Genomic DNA, 24535 nt, shown 5'->3' on the forward strand with positions numbered 1-24535 from the left:
GCAGGCTGCCCAGGGAAGCAGTGGAGTTGCCATCTCTGGAGGCACTTAAAACGCGGGCAGTCGTGGCGCTGAGGGACACGGTTTAGGGTGGTTTTGGTTGGACTCGATGATCCCTTCCGACCTGGACCATTCTGTGATTCAGTGACCGACCCTGTTGCCTTTCTCCCTTCTGCCGGGGCCGGGACTCGAACCCGCGGTTCCCCTCCTCTCCCCGCCGCGGTGGCCGCCGGGGCCGGAAGCGGGTCGGTGGGTTCCGGGGCCGGCGGTGTCCTCTGCCCGCCCCGCCCCGCCGCCCTCTCCTCGCCGCACCATGCTGCTCGCCCGGGCCCTGCGCGCCGCCGCCGGCCTGCGCCCGCCGCTGCGCCCGCCTCCCCGCCGCCTCCTCTCCTCATCCTCCTCCTCATCCTCTCCCCGCGCCCTCCTGCCGCCCCCCGCCGCCGCCGCGCCGCCCCTGGCGCGCTCCCTCTGGCAGCTGGGCGGCGGCGGGGGGCGGACGGCGCTGCTCCGCCCGCGGCGGGGCTCGGCCGGCGGCGTCTCCTGCGGCTGCGGCGGCCTCCACACCGAGGGTGAGCGGGGACGGAAGGGCGGGGGGGGGGGGGGAGCGCGGGGCCGGGGCGGGCTGTGAGGGGACCCCCGGGCGGGGGGGGGCGTTGTGAGGGGAGGGAGCGCGCCCGCCCTTGGGGCACGTGCGCTGGCACACACCTCCCCCCCCCCGCCCCGGGCAGCACGTGGCGGGTGGGAGGGGCTTGTCCTGCCCCCGGGCCTTTCCTGGATCCCCCCATCCATTCCTTACCCCTCCCCTTTCCTTGACCTCCCCATCCATTCCTTACCCCTCCCCTTTCCTGGACCCCCCCATCCATTCCTTACCCCACCCCCCTTTCCTGGATCCCCCCATCCATTCCTTACCCCTCCCCTTTCCTTGACCCCCCCATCCATTCCTTACCCCTCCCCTTTCCTGGACCCCCCCATCCATTCCGTACCCCACCCCCCTTTCCTTGACCTCCCCATCCATTCTTAGACCCGACTCCTTTCCTTCCCCCCCGTCCATTCCTTAACCCCCCCCTTTCCTTACATTCCCCATCTATTCCTTCAGCTCCCCTTTTCCTTAACCCCTCATCCCTTCTTAGCCCCCACTCCTTTCCTTACCCCCCTTCCATTCCTTACACCCCTCTTTTCCTTAGCTTCTTCCTTCCTTACCCCCCATCTATTCCTTACCCCCCCCTTCCTTGATCTCCCCATCCATTCTTAGACCCCACTCCTTTCCTTCCCCCCTCTTTCCTTCCTTCCCCCCGTCCATTCCTTAATCCCCCCTTTCCTTATGTTCCCCATCTGTTCCTTCAGCTCCCCTTTTCCTTAACCCCCCATCCCTTCTTACCCCCATCCATTCCTTACACCCCTCTTTTCCTTAGCTTCTCCCTTCCTTACCCCCACCAGCCATTCCTTACCTCTCTTTTCTTAGTCCCTACTCCTTTCCTTACCCCCCCCAGCTCCTTTCCTTACCCCCCCCAGCTCCTTTCCTTACCCCCCCATCCATTCCTTAACTCCCCTTTCCTTAATTCCTACATCCATTCTTAGCCCCCACTCCTTAACCTCCCAGCTCCTTTCCTTACCCTCCCCCTTCCTTGCCCCCACATCCCTTCCTTAACCCCCCCGCATCCATTCTTTAACACCCCCCCCCCCTCTCTCTCCCCGCCAGGCGACAAGGCCTTTGCGCAGTTCCTGACGGATGAGATCAAAGAGGAGAAGAAGATCCAGAAACACAAATCCCTGCCCAAGGTGTCCGGGGGGTGGGAGCTGGAGGTCCACGGCACAGAGGCCAAGCTGGTGCGGAAGATCGCCGGGGAGAAGTGAGTGTGGCCTCGGAGGGGTTCCTCGGGGCCGCCCCTGCGCCCGAGGGGGCGGGTAAATGATAATGACATTTCCTCTTGAGCTCCTGTCAGTTTTGTTGCTGTTGGTCCGGCCTGTGCCAGTTGTACCCTGTGGAGGCTCTTTATTTTATCGTAGAATCATAGAACTGTCTGGGTTGGAAGGACTTTTAAGATCATCGAGTCCAACCACCAACCCAACTCTGATAAACCCACCACTAAACCATGTCTCTAAGCACCGTGTCAACCCGGCTTTTAAACACCTCCAGGGATGGTGCCTCAACCACTTCCCTGGGCAGCCCATTCCAAGGCTTAATAACCCTTTCGGTGGAAACATTTTTCCTAATCTCCAATCTGAACCTCCCCTGGGGCAACTTGAGGCCGTTTCCTCTTGTCCCATCGCCTGTGACTTGGGAGAAGAGACCGACCCCCCCCGACTACACCCTCCTTTCAGGGAGTTGTAGAGAGCGAGAAGGTCTCCCCTCAGCCTCCTTTTCTCCAGGCTGAACACCCCCAGCTCCCTCAGCCGCTCCTCACAAGACTTGTTCTCCAGACCCCTCACCGGCTCCGTTGCCCTTCTCTGGACCCGCTCCAGCACCTCAATGTCTTTTTTGTGGTGAGGGGCCCAAAACTGGACACTGCACTCGAGGTGGGGCCTCACCAGTGCCGGGTACGGTGGGATGATCACCTCCCGAGTCCTACTCGCCACGCTGTTCCTGATCCAGGCCAGGATGCTGGTGGCCTTCTTGGCCACTTGGGCACACTGCTGGCTCGTATTCAGCCGGCTGTGACCAACACCCCCAGGTCCTTTTCCTTGGGGCAGCTCCAGCCGCTCTGCCCCAGGCCTGTGGCGCTGCAGGGGGTTGGTGTGACCCAAGTGAAGGATCCGGCACTTGGCCTTGTTGAAGGTCCCCCCCACTTGCTACCGTATTGTGTGTTACAAAGTTTCATGTATTAAAAATGACAGTGTAGTCCAATAAAACTTGAAAAAACGCTCCTTTGCGAGAGCAGCTGGAGGAATTCCGCTTCATTCAGGCACGGGTTTTAAGCTGCAGTGCGCAGCCTGGGTCACGGCATGTGAACTCGGCGCTGGTGACACTGTCCCCACAACAAAAGCTTGAACAGAAGAAATTTTTGTGGGTATTTTTTGAGTGCGTTCAAAGTAACGGCTTCTGTTTCTTTTGAAGGATAACGGTCACATTCAACATCAATAACAGCATTCCACCCTCGGTTGATGATGACGAACCACAAGAGGGGCAGAAACCCGATGAGCAGGAGGTAACTTGGTCTCAGTGTGCACTTCGGTGACGGGTACACGGAGGGACAGTAGAACCTTGCCCTTAAATGCTAAGGGGTTTTCTCCTCTCTCCTTTGATATCTGGGAGCATGAAGTCACAAAATGCAGGTTTCTCTGGCTTGGCTGTGACCCTCCTCTCTGCAGCAGAGCAGGGTGAGACAGCTCCAGGAGGAGAAACGAGAGAAGCTTGGGTGTCTCTTGCGTTTGCAGCTCCCTGCGATAAATGCTGCCTTTTGTTCTTAGCGTAACTCCCGGTGGGGGTGGACAACGTCAACGAAACCCAAAGCCATTCACGTGCCTTCACTTGCGTGGTTTGGTTGGTCAGAAGCGTCTCACTCCTTTTTAATAAAAATACCCATAAAAACTGTAAATGAGCAATATAATTTGAGGCAGATGGCTTCATCCTCAGTGAGGCTGGTGCTGAACCTGTCAGGAACGTGGCTGCTCGGTGTGTAGCAGTTAACTTGCCCTTTCTGAAGGGCACTGTTTATTCCAGCGCGTTGCGCTCAGCTGGGTGGGACGATAGTGGGGACGCTTGTGGGTCGCTTCCCCCCCGGGTGTCCGTCTGTGCTGAGAAGGCGCAGTGCGTGTCATCTGTGCGCAGTCCGTGTCTCTGCAGGCACGGGCTGCTCCCGCTCTCAGAACAATCTGAGCCTGTTGCCTGTTCCTGTCGCTTTGGGGGGACCCATCCAGGCTCTCTGGGTTGGCAGGGGGTGGCAGATGCTCCCAGGAAAAGGGTGACAGGGGACAACCTGCGCTGGATAGGCTGTTGCTGGGCTGTTGCTGTTGCTTTGGCTCCTGTTCAGACCCCAGTGCTGATGCAACTGTTCTCTCCTTTAGCCTGAACTTACATCGACTCCAAACTTCGTTGTGGAAGTAATAAAAGATGACACAAAACAGACGCTTGTCCTTGACTGCCATTATCCCGAAGACGAGGTGGGTGTCAAACCGGTTGTGTGTCAGCCGGAGCCCACTCTGGGCTGTGGGTGCAGAGTGATTGTGCTGCTGTTGAATCCAACTGCTTTTTATCGACTCTGGCTTTTCCGAGTTGGCAGAAAATGCAGCCTCCTCTGATCTCTCTGTTTTTAAACACAAAGAAAAGGGCACGGTGTTTGCAAGAACACTTTCTGGGGAGGAGATGTTCTGTTGCGTTCCTCACATCCCAGCCTGGTGTTTCCGATCGGCTGCCTATTGCCCAGTTTCTGGAATTACAGTAGAGGGGGGAGGCTTAACTTTAACAGCGTGGCAACTTGAGAGGGGTAAACAGGAATGGCCGGAACGAGATGGATTTAACACAGTGTGTCAGCAACTTGCAAATCTCGTAGATGTGAGGTGTCACAAAGAAATAGGGCTTAAAAAGAAAGAGGAGCGGGGGACACATGGAAGGGAGAGCTTTGGTTCAGACTGGTATTTATGATTGATTTTGTAAACCTTAACATCGTTTATGCAGCCTGTCCTGGCTGACAAGGGTTAGGCAGATGTGTGAAGACAGATTTAGAGCCACACAGAAGAGGTTTTCACATCTCTCTGAAAATCAGGCTGCTGGCAGTCTCACCTCTTCGAGGATTTCCTGCCTTCTCGGGCATGTCCGCGCTTGTCTTCAGCGGCACAGCTTTAATACTGGTCCTGGGGTTCAGCCTGCAGTGAAATACTCTTTTGTTTTGGGATGAGATGCCTGAAGGCGCCCAGTAGAACTAACGTCTGTCTTGCATCTCATCTCCTCTCCTGTTTCAGGTTGGCCATGAGGGAGAGGAAGAAAGTGATATTTTCACGATTCGGGAGGTGAGTTTTCAGCCTACCGGAGAATCGGATTGGAAGGACACCAACTACACCCTCAACACGGATTCCCTTGACTGGGTAAGTGCTGCTGACGCGGCCGGAGGCTGCAGAGATCGCTTCAACCTGCCTCGCCCGGCTCTTTGTTCCCGAGTTATGAGTGAGGATGCCTGAGGCGAGGGATTTCCCTTCTCCGCCCCACGAGACGTGGTTCTGCTGCGGAGGGAGGATTATTACCCGCTCCCCGCGGTTGTGCAGTGCTCGGGGCGTTACTGCCTGTCAGGGACCGACACGCCAAAACTTGTTCTGTTCCAGGCTTTGTAAGTTGGTGATTTCCTGGCAGCTGTGACGTTTCAGAGAGGCTTTGACACTTGCTCAGATATCTTTTAATCTGTGTGTTTAATAATGTCGCTTATCAGACACCGTGTGTACACACCCGGGGTTGCCAGTTACGGTTTTGTGGTGGTGACACTAAAAGCCAGTCTGCCCCAGAATCTGGCAGCTGCTTATATGTTCTCAATGCCAGGCTTTGAAAGCTTAAATCTTAGTTGGAGGCTGTGTATCCTGTGATTAAAACTTTATTCCTGGAGTGTCTCTCCCTTTGGGAAGCATTCACGTTAGAATTGGTTAGTGTGCTCTAAAACATCCCACAGGGCTTTTTTTTCTCCCCTCCCTGACTTGAGATGGAAATTAATTAAAAAATGTGCATGATTTGTCATCTATTCAGATTTTAAAAGTCCAAAATTAATCGTTTGCTCAGTAATACTGGTCTGTTTAAAAAATAAAACCAAACCAAAACCAACCCCAAACCAAACAAGAAACACAGGGCAGGTATTAGCATTAATAACGGATCTGTTCTCCTGAGGAGCGAGGGGGAACCCACAAGCAGTAAGATACACTGGAGCTGTAACAGTTAAGTAGGATTAAAAAGAAGAAATAAATAAATTAAAAAAAAGATTGTAAAAGATTTAGTCTCAAATATTTACATCAGAGACCACCCTTTCCAGATACGGTTAGAGCAGTTCACCCCAAGGCCACAGCACTACAGCGAGGGGCCGGGCAGAGCGTGGTGGGTGAAATCTCTGATGGACTTTACCTGCTGACTCCTACCCCCAGTTCATCATCTCCCGAGTGCAGCTCGTTTGTAATGTTGGGTTTGGGTTTATGTGACTTGTTCCTCGTCCCCCTCCCTCCAAATGTTACTCCCCAGGCCAGCCCAGCCGAGAAGGGGATGGAGAGCTGCCTGGTCTCCTACGGGAGGTGGGTCTCATCTTCCTGGGAGAAAGAAACACCAACCACCGTGGGACATTTTAAAAGCAACCCCTCCCCAGGTGTGCTGTGCTAAAGAAGTTTCCTGTTCATTGCTTCCAGGCTCTGTACGATCACCTAATGGATTTCCTGGCCGATCGAGGAGTGGACAACACCTTTGCTGATGAGTTAATAGAGCTCAGCACTGCGCTGGAGCACCAGGAGTACATTAAATTCCTTGAAGACCTTAAAAGCTTTGTCAAATGTCAGTAGGTCAGGGCAGGAAATGTATCTCCCAGTGTGGGTATTCCCCAGCGCTGCTCCAGGCAGCAATACCCAAATGTATCTTCACAACAGACACGGAGAATAAGTAACTTCGAGTTTGGAAACCGGCATCATGGGAAAATGAGGATTCTTGCTTGTATTTGAGGATATGTATTTATGTTGCAGCCCAGATCAAGGTCTCTAACATTACGGTCCCGGAATCGGCCTCACCCTACTCGGTGGGTTTTGTACAATTAAGAATGAATGTGAAGAATAAAAGCTGTCCAACATATCACTGAAAACCGGTGGTTTCTCTCCTTCCTGCTGTGCCATTGCTGACCAGAGAGCTGCCATAAAAACCATGGCAGGGGTCTGTGTGTGCCAGTGTTAATACACATGCAGCGTGGTGTGTCCCGGCGTAGTGTTCTCAAGGAAGAGCTATTCCAGCACCTCCAGCCATGCAGTGTCCCTCTGTCGGGGCTGTGGCTGGAGCAGGAAGGTTGCTGGCCAGGAATGCTAATTATGAATGGGAATCTTATTCTAGAAGTCTTGGCTGGCTATGTGCTAGGGAATAGAATTCAGTGTGTTTGAGGAGCTGTTTGAAAGAGGGATGTGCTGCCATGAGCTATTATATTAGTATTAAAGCAACTATTCTAGAAAAATACCGCAGGGAGGCCAGAGCACTCTGGTTCCAGCAGAGCGACGGTGGCTGCTGATGTCCGAGGCGCTGCTGGAGGCAGCAGCTGTGGCCATCTGCTCCCACCCCTGGCTCCGGTTGTTGCTTGAAGGTCAGTTTGAACTGAAACCAAAGCTGAAATCCAATTTGAGCTGCGAGATCATTAAGACAAGACGAAGGCTGAAATAAACTTAAGTATTTTTATTTCAAAACATATACTGTGCCATTAAAAGTGCAGGTCAAGGCAGTGCTACTGCCTTTTCAAGTGTCTTTTCGACACAGCAGTTACAAGTATATACATAAAACCACTAGCAGCTCTGGGTGGATTTTCAGTCTTGAAGTCCTTCCAGTAAAAAAAAAAAAAAAAAGCAGCAGTCGAATCAACTTACAGGAGAATTGTCCAGGAGTCACAGACCTTTACAAAAAAAAGGTTGAACAGAGCAGCTGTAGCAATGTATAAAATGAATTATTGATGGTCAAAACGATTTGAAATGCTGTGCTCCTAACACCATATAGGCACACACAGCGATTTTACATAAGCTGCAAAGCTAAAAACTTGGTAGCTGTCGCTTGAGCCACAGGGCTGGGATGTGTTTTCTCAGAGGTATGGGTGAGCCTTGAGAGGAGGCTTAAACTGAAGTAAATTTTAAAACTTTTCTTCATGAATCATTTGTCTGAACAGATGCTCCACACAAAACTTGGGGGGTGTTGGCTATGGTGTGAGAAAGGTCAAGCACAAAGTCTGACAGGTCCTTGAAGGATTCCCTAATCCAGCAGTTAAGGTAAATTTTGTAATTTGGCTCTTCCTTTTACAGTTACTGGTGGTCAAAAGTAAACCCATTTCCAAGGAAGTTTGGAAAAACAGCAACACAAACCCCTGGGATCTGCCCCTGTAATGGAGACGTGGATCCCAGCAGAGATCCTTTCCAGGAAGCTGACATTAGGACTCACCGGGCAGCTCATGAGGAGACTGGCTTCCTCCTCCATCCCGCTGGTAACTGTAAACTCGGGGTTGTGAAAGCACCTGTGACTATGCTCTGTGACAGTGTTTTCTAGAAGTGACCGAAGCTTCTCTTCTGTCATACCCTGAGAAAAAAATGGGTTAAAAAGAAATCTTACACTTAAGTTGCTGTCTGTAGCTTCAAAGTGCCTCTTCGCAGCAGCAGACCTAAGATGTCACATTTAACAGGCCACTCAGCGCAGCTTACCTGCGTCCTGATGTATAACCCACACTGGCAAAAAACCAAGTTACTCCTCACAGTCAGGTTATTCCTAGAAAGAGCATACGATGAGCATCACCACAATAACCAGAACAAAGCAAAACAGAAAACACCTGTTAGATCTAGGAAATCATTGCTCAGGGTTGGTTTTTTTTTTTTTTTCCTGTTGAAATTAACACTAGCAGCAGCCTCTGCCCACTGCTTGTGTCTGTTGCTAAGCCCAAACTGCCGTAGGGGAGCGGAGACCCTCATTCCAAGGCCACGGGCTTTCTTACTTTCTGCACACTGGGCAGATGACCTCGTCGCTGGCATCCAAGCCATCAAGCATCGCGTTGAGACATTCTTCATCAAACTGCAGACTTCGCTCGTACTCTTCTATAACGGACTGTTCTGTAACAACACAGCAAAATACCCCCACCCCAGGAACCGTTAGGAACTGAAGACAAAGCAGCACCCATTGGGCAGGTTGGAGGCTGGGGCAGCCACTAGTTTCTGAACTTTTCTTCCTTTGTATCAGATTTCTACACTTGAGGAAATTATTCCTGTTAACCCAGTTTTTCCTATGGCTCCATCTTTAGCCAGTCTCAAGTGGGCGACTCCACTCTCCAACCAAAAATTTAGAAACAGTCTGGATTGATTTATACAGTTTCCTACAGCTCCTAAACACCTCAGAGCTGTTTCTCTGGTCTCCTCTTTTCTTAGCTTGTCACAGATCTTAAAATGAAACTTAGAACTCTTAAAACTGTCAAAAAGAGTCTCAATGAGAAATTGGAGGCTCTTTGGTATCTCATGGCCTACAAGAATCTCGGTGAGTTTGGATTACTAGAAATTCAGGAGCATTACAAACCAAAGAAGAGTCAGAAAATACATAGAGAAATTACCTTGCAAGATCAATTCCTGTTGGATCTCCTCCAGTACTGCTAGCTCATCGGGGTCCTCTAGCATCTGAAAGGTGCATCAGTCAGTGATTCTCCCATTCTGGCTACTTTCTCACTTAACTTCCAGCACCTGACTGAGCTGCCACTGCAACGTAAATTCATTCTGCTTATTCTTCTGTCTGTATTTGCAAATCTCTGTATTTGCAAAGCCATGCACTGCGTAAAGCGATCTCTAATATTATCACCTGTGCAAAGCCAGCCACAATGGATCTGAACACAGCCTGTCTGGGAACTTGCTTTTTAAAACATTGACATTTTATTCCTGTTCTCAGGAGCAGTCAGTGACAGAGCTCTGATGAGGAACCCACCCTGCGCTGCAATTCACATGCAGTAGTTTGTGAAGGAAATAAGGAAGTTCCCCGCTCGTGGGCCCAAAGACAAGCACTTTCACAGCACCACACCCCACACTAGCTGCAGAAGCAGGAATCACAGTGAGTATTGCCAGCTCCAGCCGAGGTTACAGCTGCAGGACGATGTATTTGGTTCACCCGCGTTAGACACGGACCGTGTTGATGCTGGAGATCGCACCAGCCCCAGAGCATGTACTGACCTGGGCCAGGGCTTCCGTGCCCCCGGGGGCCGGCGGGCTCTCCTGCAGCCCCTGCCACTCCAGCTCCATCACCTCCTGCACCAGCAGCGCACCCGCCGCCGGGCCGTAGACCCTCTCCCCGGCCTGGCGGTACCGGTCCAGCAGTTTGGCCCGGCTGCTCCTCAGCCTCTCCATGCAGCGCTGCGGGGGGAGCAGACCGCAGGGGGCCCGTCAGTGCCGGGGACGGGAGCGGGATGACGGCTCCCATCGGGGCCTGGCCTCCACTGGCCCGCGGCGGCGCCGGGCTCGTACAGAGCGGGGTTGGGAAGGGGCCAAGCCCGGCCTGCCTCACCCGGCGGGCGGGACCGAGCCTGGCCGGCCCAGAGTGGGGGATGAACCGAGCCTGCAGGAGCGCGCAGAGCCCCCCGCCCCGCTCACCTGGCGGTAGGTCTCCTTCCATGGCGGCGCGGCCGGGCCCTTGTACCGAGCGCGGTGCCGCCGCACCGGCGCCTCCATCGCCCGCCTGGCGCCGCGGGGCACGCCGGGAAATGTAGTCCCGGCGCGGAGTGACAGGGAAGGGGGGGCGGTGCGGCTCCACCGATTGGCGGCGCGGAAGGTGACGTCATCGCGGCGCGGCGGCTGCGCGGCGGCGATGGCGGCCGAGTGGGGCCCGGCGGAGCAGTGGCGCGCGGCCCTTCCGCAGCACGCGGTGCTCAGCCGCCTCCGCGAGCGCGTCCCCGCCGCCGTACCCGCCACCGCCAGCACCCCCGGCCGGCCCCCCCTCATCCGCAACCTCCTCTTCGGCCTCGACGGCGACCTCTTCCTCTGGGACAGCGAGCACAGCGCCCTCCACACCATCGGCCTCCGCCGCCTCGGCGGGCCCGACCCTGCCGGGCTCAGCCGCTACCAGGTAGGGGCCTGGCGGGCGGTTGTGAGGGGATGAGGGGACCGTTGTGGGGAAGGGGGAGCCGTGACGGGAGCGCAGCTGAGGTGGGGGGGGCGATCCCTGAAGGTTCCGGGCCGGGTGGTCACCCTCCAGCCCGCTCTCGGGCTGAGAGCCTTCCCTCAGCTTTTCCTCAGAGAAACCCGTCACTTTGTGCTTGGCCGTGGCTGGAGGCGAGTTTTCCCCTCATTCTGCACCATTGTACAAATCTCCATCTGAAGTATGTGCCGTGCTTCCGTGAGCACTTTCAATGACTTGTGCTTTGACCGCAATATTTGTATTTTCAGACCCTTATCTGCATAAACCCGCCCCTGTTTGAGGTTTATCAGACACTGCTAAGCCCCACGCAGCATCATGTGGCGCTCATCGGTACGAAGGGGCTCATGGTGCTGGAGCTGCCTAAACGCTGGGGGAAGAATTCAGAGTTTGAAGGTGGGAAATCCACGGTGAACTGTAGGTGGGTGAGACCTCAGGCGGTTAATGACATCCCTGTCCTGCCGTCCTTCCTCCACAGCCACTCCTCTCTCGGGGCCACGCCAATACGGAAGACATGGGTGGTATCTGGGTTGTAGGGACAATCACAAATGAAGTTATTTTGGCTCAGGAATTTGCTGGTTGTCAAGTGCCCCAAGGAAATGACCTTTCAAACTTGTTGCAATTGCTGAGGAGTAAGGTGCTCCTCTGTAGTATTTTCTCTAGCCTTCCTGGGGTCTTTTAGCTGTGGTAGCTAAAAGCTCGTGTCCAGGTGGAAATAACAAAGGGCTTCAAGTTAAATCTGTTCCTCCAATTTTAAGAATAATACAGCTAATGGATTTGAAACCTTTTTATTTGGTTTCTAGCGCCTCCTGCTCCCCCTCCCCTTTAGAAATAACTTGTTCTGTGTTTCTTGTAACAGTGTGTAATTCTGTTCTGTACTTCAGCACTATTCCTATTGCGGAAAGGTTCTTCACGAGTTCAACATCTCTGACTTTAAAGCACGCTGCCTGGTATCCCTGTGAGACGTTAGAGCCCCATATTGTGCTCTTGACTTCAGATAATACTATAAGGTAAAAGCAGTAGGTTTTTTTTGTCATAGCCGGTCTGATTTTTCATTAGATATTTGTATCCTGCCATTCTTACCAGGATTACCAATAAAAAATAGGATGGGAGAAGTTTTAGACAGATACCAGCCGATGTTCCTGCACCAGCGGGGACTGTACAACACCGCTGGCTGAATGAACACTGCTGCTGTTTCTTTCCTCTAGGTTTTACAGCCTGAAGGTACCTCAGACACCCATCAAAGTGATTGCTCTTTCAGACACTGAGGAAGAGACTCTTACAATCAAAAAAGGGTTGGTGTGGCTTCTTGTATTTTGCAATGCTTCTGACAGAATAAGCTCTGTATTCTCAGTTGTGTTTTTAATGAATAAGGGATAAATCTACCTCTTGGCCTAGTTGGAGAGGGAAAACTTGAGGGTCTCTGTTAATCAAGTCACAGACTGATGCAATACATGGGAAATACCAGTACTCCCTCCTCTTTTTTCCTGCGAAGCTGGGCTGGCTGGTGGGTGTAGTGCAGAAATGAGGTACCATAAGGATTTTACCCGTGTGCTTTTGTTGCTGAAAATAGCATATGTCAAAGTACTGATGGACAGGTATTTAGCAGTAATTTGGCAGCACATACTGATGGACCTAAACACGTGTGTTCTCACAGTCACTGCTGACTTCAGGCCATGTTCTGTCTTGTCCCCAGGAGAGCCTATACAGCGTCGCTGGGAGAGACTGCGGTGGCGTTTGACTTTGGACCCCTAGTGCCGGTCCCAAAGAACATTCTTGGGCAGCGAGGGAGCGAAGAAGCGTTGGCCTATCCGCTGTACATTTTGTATGAAAATGGAGAGACATTCCTCACGTATATCAGCCTGCTACAGAGGTAGGGTCCCGTTCATCCTCGGGTTTCATCAGCTGCTTGTATGTTTGTACTGTGTTAGGGTCGGAGACCCATCTCTCAGTTTGGCTGGGACTCTCTAATGGAGGCTGGGCTGAGTTTTACTGTATTGCAGCCTGTTTTATCTTTGTGGCAGTGCTAACAGACTGAAATCCAAGAATAGTGTGCCATCCTTTTTCATCCAGATGTTATGGGTGCCATTTCCACTGCTGAGAACTCACTGTCTGTTGCTGACAATCAGAAATTTGAAATTAAGACACCGGACTGTTAAAATATCAGTGGGTCTGAGGCTGTTAGGTGTATTTTGGGGCCTTCAGTTCGCAGTGCAGAGATTCTGAGTTTTGGATGAGGCTGAAAGAGCCAGTGGCATCTCAGGAAAAAAATATTTTAAGGTCATAAAACACAGGGGTGTTCCGTAATGAAAAGTCAAGAATATAAACATGATACAATAAAAGATTACTTCAGATAACTGAGAAGATGGTTGAAACTTTACAAGCAAGATCCTGTGTAACTGAATACTAAAAACGTGTGGTATTTAGGTTAGAAACAGCACTGTTGGCCTCTGCCGGAGAAATGATGCAGCATTGAGCAGATCCTGTCTGTAGGGTTGGGTTTGTTTTTTTTTTTAATTAGCCATATTTTGTGGTTATTGTGCAGCAAACCTCCCGCAGGCAACCGCAGGGAACTCTCCTTCCACACCTTGTGTTGTGAACACGTCTGCTTTATTCCAGCACTGGGAATCTTGGGAAGCTGCTTGGCCCCCTGCCCATGCACCCTGCTGCGGAAGATAACTACGGCTACGATGCCTGTGCTGTCCTGTGCCTGCCTTGTGTTCCAAACATCCTGGTGATTGCCACCGAGTCGGGAATGCTGTATCACTGCGTGGTGCTGGATGGAGAAGAGGATGATGAGCAGGTACCTTGCCTTGTTTTTTTTTTTCCAATATGCATTTTTCTTTCTTTAGTTCCTGGCTGCAAGATGGCGAGGTGCCTGGAAGTGAATGCCAAGTGCAAAAGCTGCATTGTTTTATGATGAGGTAACGAGTCTTCCTCCTATTCCAGCCAGTCCCTGTGACTCTCTGGTGATTTTATTTTACATGTCAGTTCTGTGAATCCTGCTGGTAGATGACTTTTTAATCAAAATTATGAAGTTTTTGAAAGAGGATCTTCTAAGAAGGAACACTGTTTCTGAGGGTTTTTTCAGTTAAAAAATAAAGGGACTTGAACTACTTTCCTTAACAGTTAATACTCTTCCCTGTATTATCTAACTGCTTCCTGATGCTGTTTATGTTGGCATTTCTATTTAAATGATGTCTCACAGAAGAATTAAATGCTTTTTACAGTCAGAAAAGTCATGGGACCCAAGATCTGATCTCATTCCTTCCCTGTACGTGTTTGAATGTGTTGAGCTGGAACTTGCACTGAAACTGGCATCAGGAGATGAAGAAGAGCCTTTGGAGTCCGATTTCTCTTGCCCAATCAAACTGCATCGAGGTAGGGTTGTCGTTCAGATGATTGTTGGCTTTTACTTGCTTTATTTAATGAATTTAGGATCAAGCTATTTACAAGTTATCATTGGTGTCAAACAGTGGTATTGGAATAAGGATTTGCCTGATGTCTTCAGTAAAGCTGTGGAAGGAGCAAACCTGGGAGGTGCTTTAGTGTTCACTCAAGGGCAGGTTACATGGTCACGTAATACTAGATTCTTGCCGCTGTGGATTATAAAGTGAAGTTGCTGCATCTGGAATCACCTGTGAATGCAAGGAAGTGCTGTGGGGATGGGGATCCTGAGGAAAGAATTGGTATCTGCTTATTAGACTATCCCATGTAATTGTGGGGCAGGAGATTGGGTAGGGCAAACAGTCTGTCAGCATGCTGGTCTGCTGGCTGTAACTGATCTGCCCCATAAAATCTAGTGGATTGATACAGATGTGAGAGGAATAGTTCAAAACAATTCATCAGGTATTTCAAGCATGATTTAATTTTATGCAGAACATCTAGCTCAGTTTTTGGATACGGATGAGTTAGTACTTGCAAGAAGATGTTAACGCTGACTGGCCAATAAGTTGACACGCATATTCAACAGTGCAGGTTTGAAGGATGAGTTTTTCTCAGCCTTCTACATTTGCTGTTTAAATTTCAGATCCGAAATGTCCCTCTCGATACCACTGCACACACGAAGCTGGTGTCCACAGTGTGGGGTTGACGTGGATCAATAAACTCCACAAATTCCTTGGTTCAGGTGAGTGGAGAGACTCTGTTGCAGGGAGAGGGAAGAGATTACCATCCAAACACCTACATTTTGCCAGTGACAAGTTGGTGGACATGGGTAATAACGAGAATCCCTTGCCCTGCAAAGTGGATCTGATGCATTCTGACAAATCTCGTTGCAGATGAAGAAGACAAAGACAGTTTACAAGAGTTGGGAGCAGAACAGAAGTGCTTTGTTGAACATATTCTTTGTACAAAACCCTTGCCGTGCAGGTAAAAACCAAACCCTTTCCATTGCTTCCAAATCAGTGAGTTGCTACAGAAAATAGCTTTGTGAAACACATCCGCTTAGACCAATTGCCTCTTTTCCAAAAGATTGAACTTGCACAACTTCAGGAGCAAAGAACTTCTTTGACCGGATCGTTCTTGTGTTTTGTTCCCTTCAGGCAACCTGCTCCGATTAGAGGATTTTGGATCGTTTCTGACATCCTGGGGCCCACAATGATCTGCATCACAAACACCTATGAGTGTATTACAAGGCCTCTCTTGTACGTTGCTCTTAATTGGTTTGAAATCAGTGACTGTTGAATGAAAAGGATCTCGGGATATTATTTTGTTATTGTTATTCTTTTGAGCCTTTCACCCCAAACTTCTGCACCTCTTAATGACACACAGTGAATTTGCCTTCTGAACACTCCCTGGCTGAGCACTTAAGTGTTATTGTAGTAGTTATTAACTAATGCTAAGGTGTTTGTAGGGGTTATAATTAATCTGTATCACTTTTAATGACTATTAGGACAAGAGTTTGTATCAAAGCGTGCTGGACAGTATTGTTGGGGTTATATCTTAATTTTTATAATGAGGGAAGCTGCAGATCGGAAGTTTGTTTACAGACAGTAGTACAGGGATTCTTAATGAGTACCAAGGTTATGTGGGTTCTTAAATTGCTTCAGGCTGCTTTGAAAAGCAGGTTGTTCTGCCAGTTGAGTGCCTGCCTTGTTACGGAACCCTCTCCTTACGTAAAAGGATATTTATAATTCTCGGTAGTTTCAGCTGTAGCCAAACAGAAAGCTGTGGGGATGCGAGCTCCACCAGCCTTGTCTAGAGCTGCATTTACTACATAATTGAAATATTTTCTCTTGGACCATTTCTGACTTACTGCTGTAATACATTAATTCCACACTTTAACTACCATTTAAACTCTGATGTAGTTTCTATTTTTCTGGTTTTAAACTACGTTCTCCATGTGATGTTCTTTGGTAGGAGCACAGTCCATCCTGCATCCCCTCCCCTGCTGTGCACCAGAGAAGACAAAGATGTTGCCGTTTCCCCTCTCCGTATCCTGGCTGAGTCACAGCATTCCTTTGAGAAGCATATCCAAAGCATCCTGCAGCGCAGTTCTGCCAATCCCTTGCTTCTGAAGTAAGTAAATATGTTTTCCTAAGGGACCTGAAGAGGGAAGACTCTCAGAAACACTGTGTGTCTGTTCATCAGCTCCTGACTGAACAGCGCGTTAGCTTGGACACAGCAATAATGGGGGTGCAGCTCCTGCAGTCCCCTTGTCCCTCTCTGTCCGTACAGGGATAGAATCACATCAAGTGACTATGTAGATTGGGAGGGGAACTATCTTGCTCCAGTCCCCTGCTCAAAGCAGCACTGACCTCAGCTGATGAGGTCACTTAGCGCTTGTCCCACTGGGTTTTGAGTATCTTAAAGATATCCTGAGATTTCCTCGTATAAGAAAAATTATTTATAGTAAGGAGGTTTAATTATAGCCCTCACTTTGATAACTGAGCTCCCAGAGCCCTTAGCGTAACTACTGTGAGCCCTTCAGCCTTTCAGAGGAACATGTTAAGAGTAGGATTGCCAAAACCTGCTTCATATTGCTAAGGTCTGCGGATAAAGATACTGCTCCTCCCCCTGAAGAATGCCTTCAGCTTCTTAGCAGAGCCACACAAGTGTTCAGAGAGGAATACATACTGAAGCAAGATCTGGCAAAAGAGGAAATTCAGCAAAGGTAAGAAGAAAAACCCTCATAAGTAACTACTGAACAATGTTTCTGTGAAACAACGTCACTAAGGATCAAGCACTAAACCTCATCTGCTGGACTAACCCTTGTTAATGAGTAAAATGTGTTCTGTGACTAATGGAATACCAGAAATGAAGTTGAGTTACCAGGGAAGGCAGAGGTGAGCATAATACCCGATCTCTGTTGTGGCTCACAGGGGAAAGGAAAACAAGTAAACACACACACATAAAACCCTTCTCTTTTGCTGTTGTCAGTCTGCCTCTGCCTGTGGGTGGCAGGAAATCCTTTGCCCTCAGCAATAATCCTGACAAAGCTCCTAAAAAGAAAATTGCATAAAATAAGTCTCTGCTTCTTTGAATTGTAATTGTTTGTTCTCTTCACTGCCTGTTTTTCAATGTCTTTAGTTCTTCATGCTCCTAGAAGCATTAATCACTTCTCTCTTATTTTCCTGATTCCACTGGATTGCTGGAGGTTTGATTTTATGTATGTATTTATTTTAAGAGTGAAGCTGCTGTGGGGACAGAAAAAGAAACAACTGGAAGATCTTAATTACTGTCGAGAGGAAAGGTGAGTATAATCTGTCTGTTTTTATCAAGCCAAACATGAGGGGAGATGCACCCTTGTGCAAGAAGTACTTTATGCAGGGTCCTGTGTGAAACAGGCGAGAAGTGAATGCGTTTCCAGCTATAATTAAGCACGTGGGTTCACTCCCTGCTCCAGCTTTTTCAGGCCCCTTGTCCTGTTCCCACACACAGCCTTGCATGTAAATGTAAAAGTAAATAAACATTTCTCACTTGCATACAGGAAAAGTTTGCGGGAGATGGCTGAGCGCTTGGCTGACAAGTATGAGGAAGCCAAAGAGAAGCAAGAAGATATTATGAACAGGTGAGTGCAGACTATGCTGCTTCCTCACAGGCCACGTGCTGTTTGCAAGCGTGGTAGAAGGAATGGGTAGGAAGTTAGAAATGAAATTCTTCTGAAACTCCCTTTGCTGGAGCTCAGCGGTGATTTTTCAGTACTACTTCGAGCCCAACCTGAGTCAGTTCAGATCCAGTCCTGAGACTTAGGAAGCGTCACACAAGTGTGGGACTGGTGGTGTGTTGGCATAACTGGTCTAAAAGGCAAATTAATCCAGCAACATTTCCTGCTTTGTACATGAAGGATGAAGAAAGTACTTCGGAGTTTCCACTCTCAACTTCCTGTTCTATCAGACAGTGAGAAAGATATGAGGAAAGAACTGCAGACAATACATGACCAGCTGCAGCACCTGAGCAATGCCATCAGGCAGGTGAGAGAATGCATTATCTCACTCACACTTAATGACAGTGCTGACAGGCTACAGTCCTTCCAATAGAGCAACTTTGTACTTTCGCTAAATTAGCAACAACATATTTAATAACTTCTGAGCCATGTTACTAATATAGACAGAAGCTCTGCAACCCAGTATAAAGTACCACTCCCTAAAGGGGGCTCCAGGAGAGATGGGGAGGGACTCTTGATCAGGGTCTGGAGCCACAGGACAAGGGGGAACAGTTATAAACTGAAAGAAGGGAGATTTAGATGAGATCTCAGGAAGAAATTCTTTGCTGTGAGGGTGGTGAAACCCTGGCCTGGGTTGCCCAGAGAAGCTGTGGCTGCCCCATCCCCTGGAGGGGTTCAAGGCCAGGCTGGACAGGGCTTTGAGCAACCTGGTCTGGTGGGAGGTGTCCCTGCCCAGGGCAGGTGTTGGAATTGGAGGATCTTTAAGGTCCCTTCCAACCCAAACCCTTCTGTGATTCTATGATAAACCCTAAGAAAGTCTATGCACCCTCCTCAGCTCAGGCACTAACTTTCTCTTCTCTTTGTGGGAGGAAAAGTGCAAAAGAAGCAGAGTTTAACCCCAAAAGAACTGGAATTTATTGTAGTATGACACACCAATCTGTAACTGTAACAAGCTTTCGCTTTGGCAGGCAGTAAGTACCAACACTGACTGGGATCCTCTTTTTTTTTTGTACATGGCTTCCAGGTTAAAATGAAAAAGGAATACCAGCAGAAAAAGATGGAGAAGGGCATCAGCCCCCGCAAACCCAGCATCACCCTCAGTGCCTACCAGAGCAAGTGCATCCAGACCGTCCTGAAAGAGGAGTAAGTTAAAGCTTGGATCCTCCTGTAGAATCCAAGGCCTGGCACTAACACAAGCAATTCCGTTCCAGTTTCTAGGGTATAATTTAACCTCTGTGCTGCGTGAGGGGCTGGGCTGCACCAGCTGGAGCTTGGTGAGATGGCCTGAAGCACAGTGTGACAGCTTGTGACAGCAGCGCTGCCCGTCTTATGCTGCTGTTAAACTAAATCTGCTTTAAGTCTGCTTTTTCCCCCGAGGATCTTTTGGCAGTCTGTAGCCTGCCTATAATTAACAGAACGATTTGCAACAGTGCTCCCATTCTCTGCTTCTACCATATGAAGTATTCCCCTTCCTCATTAGGCTCGAACAAAAATGACTTGCTGTCTTTTGACTTGAATTTGTTTTTCTTCAAGGGGAGAACACATAAGGGAAATGGTCAAACAGATCAATGACATCAGAAGCCACGTGAACTTCTAACACGTCCATGAGGAGGAACCTACACCCAAAAGGCTGGACGAGCTTTAATCTTCTCTGGTATCTCCCCTTGTATATTTAACATTTGTATGTTGAACAATATGCCTTTTACTTATTATTTTGTAAAGATGGACTGTGAAATAAAATACTTTTGATAAGACTCCTTAAATGCTGTGCTTTTCTTTGCGTTTTCTACCTGTGCAGCAGGTATTTTAACCCTTAAATATGTTACCGTGTAATACTTACAGCTACCTCAGGGGTGGGGAATTGCTACTGCCTTCAGAAAGTGACTCTGGGAGCCTTCTCCTACCCTCGGTCCGGGGCCCGGTTACTGCAGGGAGGCCTGAGGCAGAGTAGAAAGACCAGAGAAGCGCACACACTTCAGCAGCTTTTTGGTTTGTTTTTGTTTTGGTTTTTTTTTTTTTTTTTTTTTAATTTGGAACACTTTCTTCATAAAGGACACACCTTCAATACAGTTAACAAATGGTTACACTTGAATCCTGTAGACAGCAGAATTCTACACCCACAATTGCACAGGACACCAATGGCTTGGTTCACTGGAATGCAGTATTAACTTCCAAACGCTCACTTTGCCTCTATCAAAGGATGGCTCTGGGGCCCGTCTTGCCCTTAAAAGGCCAATTATTGATCTGCTGTAGACAAACTTTAGTGGACAATAAATAATTGTTGTCCCCTCCCTCCCACCCCTTAGAAAAGGTGACGTGGTCAAGCTCAGTTTGGAAAAGTAGTACTGCACTGCTACAAAAGTGGCACCGTCAGTGCCAAAGTCAAGCTGGAAGGGAAGGAGGGCTGTTAGTACCCGTCGGGTAACGAGGTTACCAGGCATGCTGCAAGAACACTTGGGTTTTTTTGTACAGATTAAGACTATACAGGTACAGGAATGCATACAAAACTCCATCTCGTCCCTTTTACAGGCTACAGGAACAGAATCCAGTTTTCTAATCCGCTCACCCTGTGTGTCGTAGCTGACCTGCCAGGTTAGAAGTAGTGCCTTGTTCCGAATCTCTTACTGAGCCAGGAGAACCTACCACCCTACTCAAATCAGGCTTCAGAACACCATGAGCTGGAGGGAAGAGCATTGGTTTTAGGAGCGATACCACCGTAATCCATCCTGTGAGTAGCTCCACCACTTCATTTACAGGCTTTTACATTTGCTCTGTAAATTTGGCACACGCTTATATACTCATTTTTTTTTAAAGGCCTCTAAGTTCAGCAGAAGCTTGAGGAACTGCTGCTGAAGCTGTGGTGGCCTTCCCCGGAGGACCAGCCCCTCTGGGTTCACAGGACAGCTGGCCGTAGCCAGCACATCTCCCAACACTTCTGTGAACAGCCAGGGCTCTGATAGAAAAATGAGAGATTTGCACCGGTTGGTGAAAAAAGGTCACTCACATTTCAACTCCTAAAATGGTCACAGCTAATACCTGAAGAGGAGGGAAGGTGTTTAGGTGCGTGATGGAATAAGGTGGTAAAAAAGGAAAACAACCATAAATTGTACACCCTCCCTCTCCAAACCAAAGGAAGCTCCTTCACTGACCGGGTTTAAAAGGAAGCCGGGCGGCAGCACCAGCCTTTGCAGGCCAGGTCTCACCTCAGCCCTCTTGGTGCCCCGCAGCCTATGCCTCCAGCTGCCTCCAACTAGCCCAACGTGCCATCACTGGCCACAGAAAATACACGAGCATGCACACGAACACACACACACACACGCGCATGCAAAACTCCATCCGGCACCACTTGGATTTGTTACTGTGGCTATGAAAGCTCACAAACCGATTGCCCACTCACCGTACGGACTGCAGCGACCCCGCAGCCCTCTGCCATCTGAGCACACCTACAGAAAGCCATGGCAACCATTTGTAAAATAAAAAAATAAAAAAATAATACACTAAGGGAAAAGCCCCACCAGCCCTGCAGCACCTGAACCCATCTCAAACAGTCAGCTACAGCCATGGTGGCACGGGGCAGGTCGGGCTGCCAGGAACGGGCACGGACATGTAGACCAGAAAGGGCTGCTGAAAGGCCATTACCAGCCACTGGCCTCGCTCTCCTGCACTAGGACAGTCCCAAAACTCAGCCAAAAATCCTGTTTCTACACAGGTCTTCGGGCGCATTTCCTCAAGTGTTTGGCTGCTGAAGAGAGCTCTAGGACTCGTCATGGTTCTGCATAGAACAACAGGCTTCCTTAAACGCTGCTGCCCACGTTCACTATCAGTAACCAGTTCAGAGTTACTTTTGGGGAAGGAAGGGGACACAGGAAAAAGCTCTTCATTCTGCAGCTCCTAATAAAGACCTGTATTTATTTATTTTTTTTTTTTCCTCCAAAGTTTATTCAACTAAACGAGCCCCTCACCACTGGAAAACTGAATGCAAACCATCGGGTATTGGATTTATGCATCAGGAGGCAGCTGCTGTCACCTCACAGTTCAGCAAATAGTGAGAAAGCTTAAAAACCTCGAAATCTGGTAATAGTCAATTCATAAAGAACCTAAGCCACGTTTCAATTTCACTTTTAAGTGAAATTAAGTGTCATCTTAAGAAGACGACAACTCTGCCGTCTATTAGTCTACTCATTACTAACACAGGGAAAATGGCTTTTGGGTGTCAGGATTATGAAAGGAATTAATTGCTAGGGTGAATAAAATGCTTTAATTCTTGCAATGAATGACAAGGAATTGAGCTTGTATGCTTCTTTTTGGCTGATTTTAAGGCATTCCTCTTCAAAACCACCAGTTCTAACTTTATGTTAGTAGCAGGATCCACACTGCTAAAAGAAGGATTTAAGCACTTAAAATATAATCATGTGCATTACAGTTTGGAGCATTTTCTATCATTTCTGGTTTTCTTCATCACCTTCAGATCTATGGCTAAGTATGTAGAGAAAAAAACAGTAAGGAATGGAGGAAAGTCTGAGTAATAAATTTTGGACAGTAATGATCTGCTCTTTCAGCCTCCTTCCTCCTAATTGAGTCATAAGCAGGGGCCAGTTCAAGAACTCAATGTCACCACCAACACCCGCAACCGTTCAGGAGACCATTGCTATCCAACTGTGTGCATCAACTCCAACACAAGGAGAAAAAGGAGGAGGAATGGTCATGTTACAGCCATACAGTTATAGAACAAGAAACCCAAACCGAGCACCTCATCGATCACAGGCATCTCCTGCCTCTGCTGTCCCGTTACATAGTGTAATTTAAATATAGAAATACGGGACAGTGTAGGTAGGAGCCAACTCTGAGCAATCCCACGACACCAGACGTTACAGTAAGAGATGCACTGTACCTTTCAGACTTGAACCAGCAGAATAACGCGGCTCCGGCGCCATTGTGCTCTGTGATTTGAGAGTACAATCACTGCTTTGCGTACTACCACGCCGACCCCCAGGAGGTGGGTCAGGCTGACTGCTTCACTCAGCACCTCGCCACCGCGACACGCGCCAGGGAAAGCTGCCAACTTCACACCCGGTGTCATCCACCGCCACAAAGCAGATCTGCACAAACCCCAGGAAACGCTCAGACAACACACAGGATTTATACCAGCTTGGGTCTGGTTTTGTTATAAACACAGAGAAGGGGGTTACAGGTACTGCTCAGCTTTCGAGATGAGAAAGAACCGGTTGTAGTTCCACATTCTAAATTTCATTTGTGAAAAGAGTTTACAAAACAGTGCATTTCTTGTGCTTTTCTTTAAGTATCAGAATTCAACGGAAAAATTTCAATGAGTTAAGTTCTCAGTACACTTTTCTTTTTTTTTTTTTTTTTTTTTTTAAATTAGCATTTATCTGTTCAGGAGACACCACACAGCTCACTCATGTTCCACCACATTTCAGCAGCATCCAGATTCTTCAACACAAAGTCAATGGTGTAAAAAAAAAAAAAAAAAAAAGAAAAAGAAAAGAAAAGAAAAAGTACTGAGTTATGAAATAAGATCAATATCCAGTGTCCTGCTAATAAAGTCATATTTTAATATAAAATATTCATACAGCATACTCTACACCTCATTCTCTCTGCTAGCTGAATACTGTTACTGACTATTCAAACAGAAAAACTTCAACCACTTTGCTCTTCAATGTTTTGGAGGGACAATATGGTTTCCAGCAGCTACTTTGATCACAGTAGGGGGGGGGGGCGGGGGGAAGGAAAGAGGGAAAGACAGGGGGGAAATGTTCCAAAACTCTATATTAGGTTATGAAGTTGGCTGAAAGAGGGGAAGTTTTTCAGAATGTAAGGACTGATCCCACTCAGTGGAACACGAAACACCGCACTCATTAGTGTTTCCATTAGAAAGTTCTCCTTCCTACACTGCAAAGTCACCCTTGTGCTCTCTTCCTGCCCAGTACGAAACCTTTTTCCCCTCTAGAAACAAAACTTAGTCATTGCTCCCCTCTGTTGTCTTCTGCTCTTTCGGTTAGAGTTAAATAATAATTAATGTTGCTATAAAGATGAGTTAAAAACCCCAAACGCAGCCTCGGAGCCAGCTCATCAGGGTGTCATGTTTCAGGAAGCTGATTAATGTCCGTCAGTTTTGTGTCATTCAGGATTGCACGGATTCTCTCCAGGGAATCTGCCTGCCGGATCCGCTCCAGCTGCACCTACAGGAAACCAACAGAGGCAATTGAGCGGGTAAAATGTGCCGACGCGAGAACACAGACCCCAAACCAGAACTGAGCCAACGGGCCAGTGGGCAACCCGCAGGGCCTGGCAAGCGGAAGGGAGATCAAATCATCGTTGGCTGAAGTGGAAGACGTGAAGGAGCAAAAGCTTCATTTAGAACCAAGAACGAGGGGAAGGAAGACATAAGGCAGTTGTGTTTTTACAATAAAAAGCTACTTTCTGCAGGGCTCAAGCAAACGTTCATCATCACTTACGTTTTGCCTAACGGACACTGTACTGGCCAGGCAAACTAGAGATGTGCAAAGCAATATAAACGTTCACAGAAGGAACATAAAGGAAGTACAGACCTGCCTAACATACACCTTCAAGCCTCTCAACATCAAAGTTAAATGATCTTGGAGGAAATGTCCCAT

The 24535-nt window shown here is 48.7% G+C and overlaps 4 protein-coding genes across 4 annotated transcripts in view; 2 read left to right on the forward strand and 2 right to left on the reverse strand.

Annotated features, from left to right (window-relative positions):
• The first annotated feature begins 234 nt into the window (after positions 1–234).
• Positions 235–6748, forward strand: C1QBP (complement C1q binding protein). Its single transcript, XM_074160580.1, has 6 exons — positions 235–566; positions 1697–1847; positions 3053–3143; positions 4003–4098; positions 4897–5019; positions 6310–6748. The coding sequence occupies exons 1-6, from the start codon at positions 311–313 to the stop codon at positions 6457–6459; spliced, it is 867 nt and encodes a 288-aa protein (XP_074016681.1). The 5' UTR covers positions 235–310; the 3' UTR covers positions 6460–6748.
• A 560-nt stretch (positions 6749–7308) lies between these two features.
• On the reverse strand, positions 7309–10340 carry RPAIN (RPA interacting protein). Its single transcript, XM_074160687.1, has 7 exons — positions 10252–10340; positions 9835–10014; positions 9228–9291; positions 8622–8736; positions 8335–8398; positions 8078–8212; positions 7309–7541 (listed from the first exon to the last, which is right to left on the reverse strand). The coding sequence occupies exons 1-7, from the start codon at positions 10327–10329 to the stop codon at positions 7512–7514; spliced, it is 666 nt and encodes a 221-aa protein (XP_074016788.1). The 5' UTR covers positions 10330–10340; the 3' UTR covers positions 7309–7511.
• Positions 10341–10451: 111 nt separating this feature from the next.
• NUP88 (nucleoporin 88) lies at positions 10452–19660 on the forward strand. The gene is made up of 17 exons (XM_074160506.1): positions 10452–10723; positions 11044–11213; positions 11677–11802; positions 12001–12087; positions 12489–12665; positions 13412–13595; positions 14023–14173; positions 14823–14921; positions 15073–15163; positions 15337–15438; positions 16154–16312; positions 16782–16907; positions 17421–17486; positions 17724–17804; positions 18081–18207; positions 18925–19043; positions 19434–19660. The coding sequence occupies exons 1-17, from the start codon at positions 10466–10468 to the stop codon at positions 19495–19497; spliced, it is 2187 nt and encodes a 728-aa protein (XP_074016607.1). The 5' UTR covers positions 10452–10465; the 3' UTR covers positions 19498–19660.
• Positions 19661–19927: 267 nt separating this feature from the next.
• Positions 19928–24535, reverse strand: part of RABEP1 (rabaptin, RAB GTPase binding effector protein 1) — a 52572-nt gene continuing 47964 nt past the window's right edge. Inside the window, exon 18 of the mRNA XM_074160844.1 lies at positions 19928–24100. Coding sequence (XP_074016945.1) covers positions 23999–24100 — 102 coding nt within the window. The 3' untranslated portion in view covers positions 19928–23998. The remainder of the gene's footprint in view (positions 24101–24535) is intronic.

Source organism: Numenius arquata, chromosome 18, assembly GCF_964106895.1.
Source record: "Numenius arquata chromosome 18, bNumArq3.hap1.1, whole genome shotgun sequence".
Taxonomy (NCBI): domain Eukaryota; kingdom Metazoa; phylum Chordata; class Aves; order Charadriiformes; family Scolopacidae; genus Numenius; species Numenius arquata.

Coding starts and splice junctions, on each gene's coding strand:
- C1QBP (XM_074160580.1), top strand. CDS start 311: ATGCTGCTCGCCCGGGCCCTGCGCGCCGCCGCCGGCCTGCGCCCGCCG. Junction 567..1,696: donor CGGCGGCCTCCACACCGAGG/GTGAGCGGGGAC, acceptor TCTCCCCGCCAG/GCGACAAGGCCTTTGCGCAG. Junction 1,848..3,052: donor CGGAAGATCGCCGGGGAGAA/GTGAGTGTGGCC, acceptor TTTCTTTTGAAG/GATAACGGTCACATTCAACA.
- RPAIN (XM_074160687.1), bottom strand. CDS start 10,329: ATGGAGGCGCCGGTGCGGCGGCACCGCGCTCGGTACAAGGGCCCGGCC. Junction 9,292..9,834: donor GCACGGAAGCCCTGGCCCAG/GTCAGTACATGC, acceptor TGCACCTTTCAG/ATGCTAGAGGACCCCGATGA. Junction 8,399..8,621: donor ATCTGCCCAGTGTGCAGAAA/GTAAGAAAGCCC, acceptor TGCTCTTTCTAG/GAATAACCTGACTGTGAGGA.
- NUP88 (XM_074160506.1), top strand. CDS start 10,466: ATGGCGGCCGAGTGGGGCCCGGCGGAGCAGTGGCGCGCGGCCCTTCCG. Junction 18,208..18,924: donor TGAGCAATGCCATCAGGCAG/GTGAGAGAATGC, acceptor CATGGCTTCCAG/GTTAAAATGAAAAAGGAATA. Junction 19,044..19,433: donor CAGACCGTCCTGAAAGAGGA/GTAAGTTAAAGC, acceptor TTTTTCTTCAAG/GGGAGAACACATAAGGGAAA.